General features: G+C 43.4%; 1 protein-coding gene and 1 pseudogene across 11 annotated transcripts in view; both read left to right on the top strand.

Moving 5' to 3' along the window:
* The window catches only part of LOC149746946 (uncharacterized), a 64,465-nt pseudogene extending 56,859 nt beyond the window's left edge, over positions 1-7,606 (top strand).
* An 86-nt stretch (positions 7,607-7,692) lies between these two features.
* Positions 7,693-15,285, top strand: part of ESRP1 (epithelial splicing regulatory protein 1) — a 56,758-nt gene continuing 49,165 nt past the window's right edge. For 9 of the 11 annotated variants that reach the window (XM_089898911.1, XM_022584540.3, XM_089898910.1 and 6 more), the window contains exons 1-4: positions 7,693-7,910; positions 8,419-8,547; positions 9,815-9,928; positions 12,801-12,915. In XM_089898911.1, coding sequence (XP_089755037.1) covers positions 7,779-7,910; positions 8,419-8,547; positions 9,815-9,928; positions 12,801-12,915 — 490 coding nt within the window. In that variant the 5' untranslated portion in view covers positions 7,693-7,778. Of the gene's footprint in view, positions 7,911-8,418; positions 8,548-9,814; positions 9,929-12,800; positions 12,916-15,285 lie in introns of those variants that run through there. The other 2 variants (XM_089898912.1, XM_089898916.1) reach the window with 2 other exon arrangements.

The raw sequence follows: 15,285 nt of genomic DNA, 5'->3' as shown, positions 1-15,285 counted from the left end.
ACAAACGAGGAGGTAACTGCCAAAACAGAAAAACAGCTTAATGGGGATAGTAGCTGCCTCTGGGAAGCAGGAATCAGAGTGCAGGGGGAATGCAGTTCTTTATTATAAACCATGTGCAACTACTAGATTTATAAAACGATGATTTATATTACTTTGACTTAAATAAATATATATTAATTTTAAAACAAGTGAGTTTTAGGAAAATCAATTTGTTGATACTTTTCAGAAGGGATCAAGGCACTGGCTCCGAAACCCTGGCATATAATTTTCCCAATGTGAGGTTGAATGAGTCAAAAAAGGACAATGTGGCAAACTTTTCATAAAGCTGATTCATATAACTAATATAAAAACTGTCCTTTTTTCTGAGATGAGTATTTTTGGTGTTAAAATAGCCTTTCTTTTATGAAATAAAGGGGACAGTAAATGGTAATTGGTTTTGTTTTGTTTTAAAATATCCTTCTTGGGAATTCTCTGGCGGTCCAGTGGTTAAGACTTGGTGCTTTTACTGCCTTGGCCTGGGGTTTGATCGGGGAACTAAGATCCCACAAGCTGCACAGCACGGCTAAAAAAAAAAAAAAAAATCCTTCTTAGCAAAATTAAAAATTGAGGGACTTCTCTGGTGCCGCAGAGGTTAAGAATCCACCTGCCAATGCAGGGGACACAGGTTCGAGCCCTGGTCTGGGAAGATCCCACGTGCTGCGGAGCAACTACGCCCGTGCGCCACAACTACTGAGCCTGTGCTCTAGAGCCCACGAGCCGCAACTACTGAGCCCGCTTGCCACAACTACTGAAGCCCAGGCACCTAGAGCCCATGCTCCGCAACAAGAGAAGCCACCACAATGAGAAGCCTGCGCACTGCAACGAAGAGCAGCCCTCGCTCGCCGCAACTAGAGAAAGCCCGCATGCAGCGGCAACGAAGACCCAATGCAGCCAAAAATAAAATAATTTTTTTAAAAAATTGAAATTCTTTCTATGGCAGTCACTGTTCCCTCCTTTTTGGTTTAATTTTAAAGGTCTGTGAAATCCAGTATTCCTAGAAACCACTGGATGTGTGGGAAAGGTTAGAGCACACAGTGGACGGTTGCATCCATTGGAAAGATTCTGTAGTTTTGGCCCACAAAGGTCACATGAGGAATGGAGCGGGAGTGAGTGGGGAGACTCCAAGGGACTTGGGGAAAACGTAGACAGGGGGGTGGAGGGGTGGGGGGGAGTCAAGGGTGATGCCCAAGGTCTTGCCTTCTCCTCAAGCACCTTCAGTCTTTATTTCCATAGCCAGCGCCCTCCCATCATAGGCCTCTGTACACTGTGCTGCTGAGACAGCGCTTTCCCTCTTCCTTACCCGCTCCTACCTCTGCTTATTTCACTACTTGTGGATTTTAATTCAAATACTGCTGCTCATTGGCCTCTTTCTGGTCTCCCTGATGGTGTTTATGTCCCCTTGTGCAATCCCAGAGCACTGTGTACCTTAAGGACACTAAACACCGTTTGCAGTAATACATTTGCTTTTGTGATTATTTGTGCCCCCACTTAATAAGGGCAAGGACCCTGTTTGTGTTTATTCCCTATTTATTGTGTTTCCGGTGCCTAATACCTTTCTTGCCTGGTGCATAGTGTGGTGCCAGTACATAACTGTTAAACAAATGACTTAATGTATCCATCAGGACTGACACTTTGTAAAGACTTTTATAGTCGTTTAGGAATCTCTAGGTGAGAATGCGCTGACATGGAAATGAGATATAGGCCTCTCATAAAAATTATCCTAATTGTCTTCAAATGGCGGTGTCCACCAAGTAAACGATCTCAACAGCACTTTAAATACTTCAAACAGACACACAGCAGGGCAACAATGATTTCTTGGTCTTTGGGTTACATTTTACCAGAATAACAAAACTGGCCCTTTATCAGTCAAATAGTTGGATGAGTAGGCAAAGTACAGGGGAAGCAGAGGAACTCAGGAAATAAGAGTAACAAAACTTCTTTCCTTCCTAAAAATCTTTAAACACTCCCGTCAACCCACCTTGACTTAAAATATAAGGTCTGCTGCTGTCCTTTCCTCTCAGACTGGATTTTGAGAGAGGCAAGGAGGTACAGTCATCCCTTGGTATCTGCGGGTAATTGGTTCCACCCCCGCCCTTCCACATACCAAAATCTGAAGATGCTCAAGTGCCTTACATAGAATGACGATAGTATTTGTATATAACCTAGGGAAATCCCCCATTTACTTTAAACCACCTTCAGATTACTTATAACACCTAACACCACGTAAATGCTGTGTAAATAGTTGCACTTTTGGGAATTTTTTTTCCCTAGTATTTTCAGTCCTCGGTTGGTTGAATCTGCCTGTGGATGCATAACCACAGATACGGAGGTCTCACTTTACTCCCGAAAAAAGGACTTGAGGCCGGGAGTGAGGAGGGAGGAATTCCTTAGGTGGCATCTTCTCCCTGGATGCCCAGTTTAAATGGATCAGTTCTGTAGTCCCCAAGGAGAAGACATGTCTTGCCCAGATTCATGGCCCATTTCCCTACGTGTAGTTTTTCTGTGCGTCTTCCTACCACCGACAGTCAGTAAAATCTTATTTAATGTTTCATCCTCACTTGATGGTGTCTTCAGTCCAATCTAAGGCCAGAGCCTTTGTGGTCGTTGTCTGGAGAGACCCCTCCCCATGGGGAGATTCCTATTTTGTAGTAACCTTCCTGGTTCTCAAGTTTTTTTCCTTAAAGAAGACACTTCTTTATACATTTCCTCTCCCCTGAAAACCTATGAAGTGTAATCCCCATTTTTACAGGTGAGAAACTGAGTCCTTGTAAGGCTAAGGAACATGCCCACAGCCACGAGGTAGCACATGGCAGGGCCGATTATTAAACCCATACTTTGTCCACACAGATCACCTATAATAATTGCTATAATAAAGGTTCAGACCAGTAATTTGCTTAAATGTGTAATGCACTGAGTAATTCATAGAAAATTATATATAATGTATTTAGTTGCCCTGACCATCATTTCCCCCTACCTCTCCACTTCAGAGAGATTGGATGAGTCTAGGGAGTATAAAATGTGATCTGTTTTACAACTTCATCCAATACAAATAACTAGGAAACACCAATGGCTTGTGGTAGCCTCAGAATAGAAGCTTTTACTTTGATTTCCTCTTTTAAAAACTGAGATATAATTTACATACCATAATATTCACTTTTTAAACTGTACAATTCAGTGGTTTTTAGTATATTCACATGTTTGTACAAGCACCACCACTAACTAATTCGAGAACATTTTCATACTTTGATTCCTTTTTGAAGGCTGTTTTCTTACAGGTATGAGAGAACAACTGAGTACGTGCAAGTGAGAACTCCAAGAAAGATCTAGAGACTCAAAACAAAACTGGAGCCAGCAAATGCAGTGCTGCTACTGTAGTCTTTAAAAGGGAGCTGCATTGCAAGTAATAAGCATATGATATCTAGGTACCACTGTGTCAATAGTCAGGCCATGGTGGGCACGTTTGTCTTCTGTCTAGTTCAAGGGCTGCTCTCTAAAAGTGGTAAGAGGAGAAGGGTCCAAGGAGCATAATGAAGATAATTAAAGAGCAGGGTAGTAAGATTCATGATGAAAACTTTAAAGAGCTTGCAGTAATTTAGTCTAGTTATTTAAGAAAACCTTCAAGGAAAAAAAAAAAGAAAATCTTCAAGGATATGAAACGATTTTTATACAGAAAATAGTGACCTTTTCTTTCTCCTTCTTTCACTAAGGAAAAGACAAAGAACATGGGTTCATTCTATAGTATGGAGGATTAGGTTAACCTAGAAACTCATGAGACAGACCCTTGTTAAACACCAAATGACGGTGGCAGCAAAAAGTCCTCTGATGCTTTAAAAAAAAATTTTTTTAAGTTGCAAAGAATAGTATAAAGAATTCCTTCACTCAGATTCTACAACATTAACATTTTACACATTTGCTGTATCATTCTCTCTCCATGTATGTATATATATATGTATGTATGTATATATGTATATATTTTTTCAGAATCGTTTGAGAATAAGTTGTAGACAATGATTTCCCGTTATCACTAAATACTGGGTACTTCTTAAAGCAAAGGACATTCTCTGCTGAACTACAGTAATATTACAAAAATTAGGAAATTAACAGTGATACAATATTATTATTTAATGTTCAGCTCTTATTTGATTTTTTCCTATTGTCCCAATAATGTCCTTTAAAGAAAAAAAAAAGTTTGTTTTTTAAAGGAAAAAAAAAAAAGTTTCTGGCCCAGGATCCGTATTGCATTGAGTTCTCATGTCTGGTAAATTCCTTTAATCTGGAATAGTTCTTCAGAAAATAATTTCAAGGTCTTTCATGACTTTAAGAATTTTAAGAATACAGGCCAGTTATTTTGCTGCCTGTCCTTCAACTTGGGTCTCTGCTGCTTTTAACAAAGATTCGCTTCTGTTCTGAGAGTTTTAGGTGCGGTCTTTTTTTTTTTTTTTTTACATCTTTATTGGAGTATAATTGCTTTACAGTGGTGTGTTAGTTTCTGCTTTATAACGAAGTGAATCAGTTATACATATACATATGTTCCCATATCTCTTCCCTCTTGCGTCTCCCTCCCTCCCACCCTCCCTATCCCAACCCTCCAGGCGGTCACAAAGCACCGAGCTGATTTAGGTGTGGTCTTAAGTGAAGACCAACGGTAAAAGGAGGTGCGAGGTTCCTCTCTCGTACGGACTATTCCTGCTATATTAGAACTGTTTGTAGCTGGTGGGATGGACAATAAAACGTCTTTGTATTAGGAACTGACCTTTTTGTATTACATAGTTTTCTCAGCATCCCTGCATTTTACAAGAGTTTAATTTCTTTAACAGAAGTAGTTTCGTCTGTTAGCAAAACAGACAATAATTGTATAATTAGCACCTACTCTTTTAAAAAACATTTGAGACTTGAATTACCTGTAGACTCCCATTTTCATAATCTCACCGTTGCAGTGATGAACTATGCCCTAGCTCAGGAGTCAAAGAGCTGCAAAAATGGGTGGGTGTTACTCATTAAAATCATTCAACAAATATTTGAGTACCTGGTGTATGTCAAGCTCTGTTCCAAGCCCTAGGAATACATTCGAGAACAAAATAAAACAAAAACCCCTGTCCTTGTAATCTAGTTGGACAAATTAAACTTTAAATTAAAAAAATCGCACACCAGGAATCCGACTTCTTAAAGAGGAAGAGTACAAGTCTCTGAGAAAAGGGACAGCCCTGCGGTTCGATTCTAACGTGGATAACGCCGCTGAACCCCTGGCTGGTAATCAAGTTCTCAGTTTATCCAGACGCGCTACTCAAATGATTAATCCGAACACCAAAGACCTGAAAGGACCGGCGGGGCAGGACTTCCTGAGCTGTTCTAACCACTTTTTCAGCAAGTCTCCCGCCCGGTGTGGGGCCTGACCGCCCCGCGGGGACCACGCACCTGGTCTCGCGCCCCTGCGCGGCGGTACCTCCGGCGCCCGGCAGAGCCGAGCACCTGGGAATCAGTCGCGCACCGAGAAAGCCCCGCGGGGAGATGGCTCTGGGGAAACGGCTCCTCCGGCGGCCTCGCCCACTGCAATGCAATCTGGGTGGCTTTTCCAGGTCCCTCCCTGCCTCGTTCCGCGCCCAGCCCCTGCCCCCGCGGCGCCTGCGGGCCCGGGAGGGTGGCTGGGAGACACGAGGACTAGGCAGGGCTGCAGCTGCGAGCTAGCTGAGGGGCGGCGGGGGGCTCTTTCCGGCCCCCGCACCCTGAAGTCCAGGAGCCGAAAGCACGCGACTGTGGAACTCCAGCTGCGGACGAGGGAGGGTGGTACCCAGCACCCTTGTGGGCCCTTGCAAAGCTTCCTGGCCCTGGTAGAAACCGGCCTTCTCCCGCTCTCTGGGGACGCGAGCTGCGCTACCTGTGCCGCGACCGTCGTAGCCAGCACCCTCTCCAGCCAGGAAGCGCGGCGCCGTCGGCCTCAGACTCCTAAAACCCTTCCGCCACCTCCCCACGCAGTCCGCGCTTCCTCCGCGTCAGGAAAGCCGCATCTCCAGCTTCCCCTGACATGCGTCCTGAAAGGTTCTCAGATTTGCACCTGGAGTGGGTTACTGGCGTGATAGGTGTCTGGTTGCCCGTTTTCACCTCAGGAATAAAGGGCTGGACACCTGGAGCCGAATTAGTAATACTTCAGACGGAATTGTGTTCCCAAGAAGAGATCACTTTCAAATATAAAAGCCGAAGAAACTTCATCTCTAGCGCTTTTCTCTCGAAAATGTCAACAGGACCCACCACACTGCCGTCCGACTTGGTGGCAGGACGATGGGGGCGGCGGGTGGGGGGCGGAGGTGGGCGCTCAGGCCCCTGGGCAGATCTAACTGCGCTAGGTAGGGAGACCGCTCGGGAACTTGGCCAAATCGACACAGAAGTACAAAGAAGAAGGTATGAGGTAGAGGGCGGGAGATCAGAGCGGGGACCTGTGGAAAAAATCTGGCTTTGGCCTGATTTAGGAAAACATTAGGTACTGTAGATACATTTCACTTAGGGCCCAGGGCAAATCAAAGGAAGTGGGCCCCTGCCCCGGAGGAGGCTCCAGTCTCGAGCTAGAAGCCAGGACCAAACAAGGAGTAGCAATTAAGGGAGTAGTTGAGAGAAAAGGGCGTGGGTTCCATTGTGCCTGAACTTCCTCACGGGCGACCCCCTGCTGCTTTGCGCGCCGCAGCTGAGTCCTTGGGCGTCCCTTGGTGGCTGGGCGTCCAGTCCCGCGAGTTCCGCTCAGCCGCGCGCGGGGGGTTTCACTTCCCAAGGTGGACAGTACCTCGGGGTCTGGAGGAGCGGACGCCCGGAGAGGGGGAGGGCCCCAAGGGTTTCGCCTGCTGTTTGCACTTCAAGGTGTGTTGGGCTCGGGAGAGGCTTTTCCGGTGCTTGGCAAGTGCTCCCGCCACCTCCCGGCTGCCGTTGGCCGGTCCCTCCCTCCGTGGTTCGCCTTCTTGGGGCGCCGCGCCCTGGGTAGCTCCGCACCCGAGCCACACCTCTGGCCTCCTTTCGCCTCTCCGCGCCAGGCCTTTTCTCTTGACCCTTTAGGACCTCCGGCTTCGCTCCCCACAGCCGGCATTTCCCCAAGACCCCCACAGTTCGGCTACTTCCAAATGGGTAACCCGTCCCTGTGTGCCCTTTAGCCCTCACCCTTTTCCCGTGCGGCCTCGGCTACCCTCTGGGTGGCAACCGCCTCTTCCCCGCCCCTCGCGTCTCCCCCTCCTCCCTTCTTGCCCTCCCCTCTCCAATCATCCAGCCATTGTCTCCCGCCCCCTCCTCCCCTTTCCCCCGGGCGGCCTCCTCCCCCACCGCTGCCACGTCGTGGTTTGAAGGAGCCAATGGGCAGGCGCCGCCAGGTGTCTCCTACCTGCACCACGTGGGGGAGGGGGAAGGGGCGGGCAGGTAGAGCCACATCCCAAAACAGAAAAGCTTTCAGCCATTGCGCGCGCCTCCCGCGGGTGCAGCCCTGCTCCAGGGTTTTTGCATAGACGCACGGGCAATTGAATACAAAAAGGGCAGGCCTCCTCCGCCCTCCTTCTCACCCCCCTTCCTGCCCTGGGTGTGGAGCTCGGGCCAGGTGTGGGCTTGGGTGGTTGGTTACCGCCTTTTGCACCAGCGGCGGCGAGGAGGGGGGGGGGTCGCTCTTTCTTTTTCTCTTAGAAGAGGTTTTAGCACAGGTTTCCTCGTTCTCACTTCCACCTCACCTCACCGCCTCCCGACCCCCCTTCTCCCCCTCCCCACCTATCGTCATGACGGCGTCTCCGGATTACTTGGTGGTGCTTTTTGGAATCACTGCTGGGGCCACCGGGGCCAAGCTGGGATCGGATGAGAAGGAGCTGATCCTGCTGTTATGGAAAGTCGTGGATCTGGCCAACAAGAAGGTATTTATCCACGTTTCTGTCCAAATGATAGGAGTGGGGCAAGAGCTTGTAAAAGTTTGGGGAGTCGGTAAACAAGTGCTCTTGTTTGCCCACTTGGGAGGCTGGACCCGGGGCCTAGAGAACCCAGAATAAAACCAAACCTCTTGGCCAACCGCCTTGGAACCGTTTCAGTCTTCCAAAATCTGGCCCAGGTGGGGAGGCCGGGGGCCGCCAAGCCATGCTCTCTACCGGACGGGGGACGCCCCGGGAAGGCGGGGTGGGATCCTTGGGGGCCCAAGTGCTCACTTCCAGGGCCTTTCGGACCTGATCCGGGTGGGGGTGGGGCTGGGGGCTGGGCTGCGACGACCTCTCGGCCACTGGAGCCGCTGGCGACAAGTGAGCTTTGATTCTGAGGCCAGACCCGTCGAGAGGTGTGGGCCGCCCCAGCAGGGGAGCAAGGAAGGAGAGCGAAGGTAGAGGTTCCCAAGCTGAGGAAGGGAAAACTGACCCCTAATTTTCTCCCCCGGAGGTGGGACAGTTGCACGAAGTACTAGTTAGACCGGATCAGTTGGAGCTGACGGAGGATTGTAAAGAAGAAACTAAGATCGACGCCGAGAGCCTGTCCTCGGCGCCGCAGCTGGACCAAGCCCTCCGACAGGTGACAGCCCTGGGCCGCGCCGCCCACCCCATCTTAGCCACCCGGGCGTCCCTCCAAGCCAGCCCAACTTTATCAGGTCCCACGCCCTCGCCGGGCGGTCCACGCGTGTCCCCGGAGCGAGGGGACAAGACCTGGGCTTGCAGCCCCTGGTGGACCTTCTGCGAGGAGGTCGCTGCTCCTTTTCGCCTCTCAGCCCCCCAGGGTCTTTGGGCCAAAACTTGCTAGCTTTCGAGTTGCTTTCTGAATTATTCCTGGGGCCAGAGAATCTGCCGAGTTTTACCAGTCGAGTGATGAGCGGAGTTTGAATCCTAGCGCTCCATCTCCAGCTCCAGACCCCAGACCCCAGACCCCAGACCCCAGCCCCGCCAGCCCTCTGCCGGGTTTGGGTCTGCAGCTCAGCCCTGGGACAGGGGGCGCTGTGGTGTAGACGACCTGTGGCGTGCTGGAGGCGGCCCCAGCTGGGTGGGAACCTGAAGGTGCCTGCTTGGGTTTAGGCTCCTGAACTCCCAAAGGCCCGGTTCCGGTTCCGCTTCCTTCTTTAGTGGCCTTGGTCCTAGCGCCGGGAGGGTTTGCAGACCCGGACATGTGAGGCTGCTCCTTGGGTCACCGTGAAAGTAGTGGAATCCCCTTACTGGGATTGAGGTGACCTAAAAACCGGCTGCTCCAGGGTGCCGACGGGTACTGGATTGCGGATAGGGCGGGGCGCTAAACACCTGTGCACAGGTGAGTGTCCGGCGCTCTCACGGCTTCTGCCCTAGCACAGGAGTTGCGAATTATAGGGGAAAGTTATCATTTCTGTGGTGTGTTACAGGAAACGTATTACTAGATTTTCCAGAGGTCTATATACACATTACCCACATTCGTATCAGAAACTGACATCTTTCTTAAGTCTAGAACATCCTAACATAAAAAACAGTAGCGCCGGAGAATGAAGTAATCAGAAGGCAGCTTGCTGATGAAATGAGACCCCTGACTTAAAAGTCTCCAATGGATTTATCACAAAAAAGAAGGCGGTGGGTGTTGAACGGGAGGAAGAATGCGTTTACTAAATTCTCCTGTGCGTAAACTGAGGATTGACTGGAAAGCTACCTGTATAAAGGAAGCTACACGGGTTTTGGGAACGGAGTCTTTCTAATGTTGCCCCCAGCATTGGTGTTCTTCACAGCAGTTAGCGCGGTTTTCTCAGGTTATAACCAAGTGGGGCCACTTTTCAGAGTTTGTAAATCCTGCATCCATTGCATCCCTGGGTGTGTTTTGTTCTTTTCAGTTTAACCAGTCAGTGAGCAATGAACTGAATATTGGGGTAGGAACCTCCTTCTGTCTCTGTACTGATGGGCAGCTTCATGTCAGGCAAATCCTGCATCCTGAGGCTTCCAAGAAGGTAAGAGTGCTGGCTTCTCGAAAAAACGATTGGACCTTAGGGGTGACTGGAGGCTTAAAAAATGGTTTATCCAAGTTTCTCCATTTTAAAAATATGCATATGAAGAGTTAGTATTTCATGAGTACAGAATTTGTTTGAGAAGATGACAAAGGGATGGTGGGGATGGTTGCACAACAGTGCGGATGTACTTAATGCCACTGAATTGTACACTTACAAATGGTTAAAATGGTAAATATTGTGTTATGTATATTTTACCACAATAAAAAGGTCACAACACTTTCATAGAGATGTTTGAGATTACAGTAATTGTATAGATACCCTTTGGTGACTTAATAAAATTTCCTTTTTGTTTATGTCAAGTTTTTGAGATGCTTGACATGCTCTCTTTTCCAAAGCATATTAGCTGAATTTTTGACATTTAAACTAACTACAAGTAGGTAGAACTGTATTTTAATACATTGTAATATTCCCGTCTGTGTGCCTTATCCTAGAAAGGAAAGAGCAAAGAAAAATCCAATTAAAACTTTTAAATTGCAATTCTAATAATTTCATTAAAAAGTTTTGTACTCTGACTTAACCATATAACTAGTGAAGTGTTAATTATAGCATGCTGTACTTTGTGTGACTTAAAGTAAATGCTCAAAACTGATTGAGTTTTGTGTCAAAACAATAGGGTCACCCCCATCTTTTACCTTTACTTATCTTTCTGGTATGGAAAAGAGTATGAAATGAGAAAAATACTATCTTACTGTAGATGTGATTTCTCTCTCTGGGAAGAATACTGAGGGGCTGAGAAAAAATGGTGAGCACAGACAGCAGACCCAGTGTAATCAATCATTGCTAATATAGTTGATCTTATCAACTTAGTTAATTAGAGCTGTAACTTTTTATTGTGGTAGGCAGATACTGAACTTGAAAAGATGGAAGTAAAATATTTTTAAGGAAACTTTGTGAGGTAAGTCTTGCAATGAAAAGTTTAGCCTGGCATTTGATGTCACAAGTGAGTAGTCAGTGCAGATTTTCTTTCTTTTTACTCCAATAGGGAAAAGGGAAGAAATGAACTAAATGTATAAGGACAATTTTAAAAGTCTGAAGGAGAAACTCAAGTTCCTATATCTGGAGGCTTGAAGAAAACACTCCCTTTTACATTAACCTTAGTAATTATTTGATGAAAAGGGGGGAGTATATTTTATTAATTAAATGCTAGACAAATTGCTATACCCTTAATCCAGAAATAGATTTATATGAGAATTTTTTTTCCCCTCAAACTCATGTAAGGGATAAAACTTAATCCTTCCCTATTGGGCTGGAGGAAAACAGCTGTTTTTGTTATTTTAGGTACACTGCTTTGGATGTGGGAAAACCTCCAGAGAAAAATTGAGACATTTTCCTGAGCTACTTCTATTAGGATTTTGATAAAGAAAACTAAAACAATTAATTTAGTATCATTATGAAAATAATTCTATTCATTACAGAAAAATAAGGAAATGGTAAAACATAAAAGAAAATAATCCTTCCAGTCAGAAAACATTAAAGTGGTTTTTTGAATGTGAGCATAGTTGAATGTATTCTTTCAGAGTTGTAGAAAAGGCTTACTTTTACAAGGAGCATTCATACTACACAAACATTTTAGCCTACTTTAAATTTAATATAACATTTGTATCCTTCGTAAGCAGTAAATAAAATATTCAGTATTTTAAATGGATATACCTATTGAAACCAAACATTGTTGGACATTTGAGTTATTGTCATTATAAACAGCTTTTACATAAGCATTTTTGTAGGTAATCTTGAAGATTCACAGTTCTTTTGGTAACTGTTTTGGAAAATGTCACCACGATGTAGTGATACCTATTTCAAATATAGCGTGAGCAGGTCACATCTAATAGAATCCAATAAAGGAAATTTATATAGAGACATTATTACTTAAATATTATGGGTCACAAACATTAAAAAGTATTTATTTCCTTGACTTTATAATGTACAAATTCCCCATAAGTGAATACAAATTATCTTGAAATTAAAAAAAAAAATCTAAATTCAGTGTAACAAAATTAAATTTTGAAAATTATTCAATGAAGATTTTTTTTTTTCAGGAAAAAAAAAGTGACACAATAGTATAATATTTGCTCTGACAGTTGAGCTTTGTTTAATTACCACAAGAGTGATGCTAATAGCTAAGAACGACTGGTAGCACCTTCTCCTTTGCCGTTGGGATTTGTGATATATTTTTTTTTAAGTGTAATTTGAGTTCTCAGGTTTAGCCAAAATAATAACGGTCAGGAAAACTAATGTGCGACTATAATTTGGCACAAAAATAATCCTCTTCAGGTAATCAGGAATTCACTGTCGTAATCTAATTTTAATACACAGAATATGTATTATTAGAATCCAGTATTTTAAACTACTAGGTTTTAATAGAAAACTCAATTTTGATAATCACATAGAATCCTATGTCTAGATATGTATTGTAAACATATGCATCTGTATGAAAACTGAGAGGGTTAATATTGCTGCGTGAAAATACAGATGGTCTAAAATAATTATGGCTAGACAAAGTACATAATGTTATCAAACAGAAAATATAGTAGCCCAAATGTTTTATAGCTTCAGAACTGTTTTGAATGGAATACATAATGGAGCACAAACGTATAATCTATTGCCTTAAAATAAGATGAATTTTTCTTCCATGAGACTTTTACGTAGGATGTAATACTGTAACAGAAAATGAAGACACTCTAATGTTTAATTTAAAAATATTTTTTTAAATTGTGGTAAAATATACTTACATTCAATTCTTAGGTTCCCAATCATTAGGGAATCACTGAACTAAATTTATCTAGTTAACGGTGTCTACCTTGTCCCTCCTCAGAATGTATTATTGCCTGAATGCTTCTATTCCTTTTTTGATCTTCGGAAAGAGTTTAAGAAGTGTTGCCCTGGTTCACCTGATATTGATAAACTGGATGTTGCAGCAATGACAGAGTGTATCCTTTAAGTGATGACCCAGGAATCATTTGAAAAGACAGCTCCAGAAAACAATGACAATTCAAGAAACTTTAAAACATTTTTAACTTTGACAGTGTATGAAAATTGACTTGTCCAAAATTTGTCTACTGTGCTAGGAAAAATGGTGCAATTACTGGCGTCTTTCAAAGTAGTTATAATTTACTGAATTTGAATAGTGATTTAGATGGATTTAGACATGGATTTTTGTTAGGTGAACACATCTAAAATAGAATTCAATTTTGGATTATGGGAGTGGTTTTGTTTTTTCAGTTGATGAATTGATAAATGATAAAATTGATAAATTGATAAAAGAATGTGGTGAAGACCACATTCTTTGCCAATTCTAAGGCCACTTGTTCTTGATTATCTTGGTTTTAGGGTTAATTTCATCTTTTGAATGGATAAAAATTTTTTAAAGTTTGGATGTATACTCTTGACAAACAGCTGTTCATTGGCACCCGTTTTAACCTTCTCTGGGTTTGTCAAATACATGTAGATTGTGGTAATTATTACAAGCCATCTTTTGAGATGATAAAATGAAGCTGAGATTTTATCCCAAATTCTTTCATAACCAAGAAAATATATCTGATGCATTATGTGTTGTAAAAGTAAATTTTATAATCACAAATCTTGTCATGAATGACCCATCATCTTTCATCCAGTAAGTCTTTAAAGTGCTAACTAATAAGAGTCATGTGCTAACATATCAGATGTAACACTGAGTAATAGAAGTGTTGGGGACTCGCCCAAAGCCACTATGAGAATCATCATGAAGTCAGATTCAAGTTATTTTCATGAACGTGGGGGTATAGATGTTTATTCTAAAAATTTCTCATCCATTTTCAGGTGCTAAAGCTTGATTTTTGTTTTATTTCAAAATTTCTTGATGTAAAACGTTGTTTGGATATTTTTCCTAACCATTTGTAAACAGATCAAACCCATTTTATTTGCCTTCTTGGAAGTAGGTAGCTAGAATTTTGGTGTAGCTGATTTAGCTACTAGTTAATTACTGGTTTAGCTCCCAGCAGTGCCAGGAGAAGGGTAGAATAAGCGCATTTGAGTGAATTCTTACAAGAGTTTCATTAGAAGGTTGGGACAGTAGAAAAACTTGCTATGTGTTTTGTTGGCTTAAATGCTGTATGAATTAGCTCAGGCTGCCATAACAAATACCATATCACAGTTCTGGAGTATGGGAAGTCCAAGATCAGGGTGGCAGCATGGTTGACTTCTGGTGAGGGCTCTTTCTGGCTTTCAGATAGCTGCCTCTTCCCTGTGTCTCAAATGGTGGGTAGGGGGAGTGGCATGGCCAGGAGTGTTGGGAGAGGTATCTTTCTTTTCCTCTTTTTATAAGGCCACAGGCCTAACAGATTAAGCCTCCTTCCTTATGGCCTCATTTAACTTTAATTGCCTCCTAAGTACTCTATCCCCAGATACAGTCACATTGGGGGTTAGTGCTTAAACACATGAATTTTGGGGAGGGACACAATCCCATCTATAGCAAATGCTAAACCATTTAATGTGCTGGTACAAAATAGAGAACGAAAAATTCTGGCAAAGCGTTAGTAGATATTGAAGGGAAAGTGTAATAAGTTAATTTAGAGAAAGACAACTTGAGTAGGAAAGACAGTATATTAAGAACCGTTTATCCTGACTGCTCTGTTTTCTCTTTTAGCAAAGAAAATCTTTCCCTAGTAATTGTAGGTCAGATATTAGTAAAAATTTCCATAGCTACAAATAAGAGGTTCTTATATTTAGGTATTTCGGGTTTTCTCAATGTGTTCACAGTTCAGAGAGCTTGTTAAAAGGTTACCTATTTTTTTTCTCCTTGGTTTCTTCTTAAGAGCTTCACGTATATACGATTTGGGGTTATTAGTAAACATCTTCAGTATGGTAACCTGGGCTTTTTACTTGCTCTATGCTGTATTATCTGCACAATATATACGTACTTTTAAAAAGTACTATATACTTTTATATAGTTTTTGCATTGTCTGACCTTAAAGGTGACCTAAGGTGAATGGGTAAGCTATGCTGATTATTTTTTCTGTCATTCCTTTTCATCCTAGCTCTATAACTGTTTGTTGGCAGTTTTTTTTTCAAGTACCATGGAGAGGAAAATCAGAAATATTTGACTACAGTAAACAGGTGAATTGTGAATAAAGCTAAGCTGGGCTTCATTTCAGCCATATAACACCTGACATTTGAGGAAGGATCTCATGACCATTAAGTAATGCATTCATTGAAAAATTAGGGAATTTTTCTGTTTATTTTAAAACAGCCTAATTTTAGCCTAGTTTCTTTGGCCTTACATTGGAAGTCTTAGCTTTTTTAGTTTTATTGCCAATCAAAAA

The sequence above is a fragment of the Delphinapterus leucas genome, chromosome 17 (genome assembly GCF_059928025.1).
Source record: "Delphinapterus leucas isolate spDelLeu-1000000601 "Yukka" chromosome 17, BTC_Dleu_Yukka2, whole genome shotgun sequence".
NCBI classification, from domain to species: Eukaryota; Metazoa; Chordata; class Mammalia; order Artiodactyla; family Monodontidae; genus Delphinapterus; species Delphinapterus leucas.
This window is presented reverse-complemented; position numbering and strand designations above follow the sequence as displayed.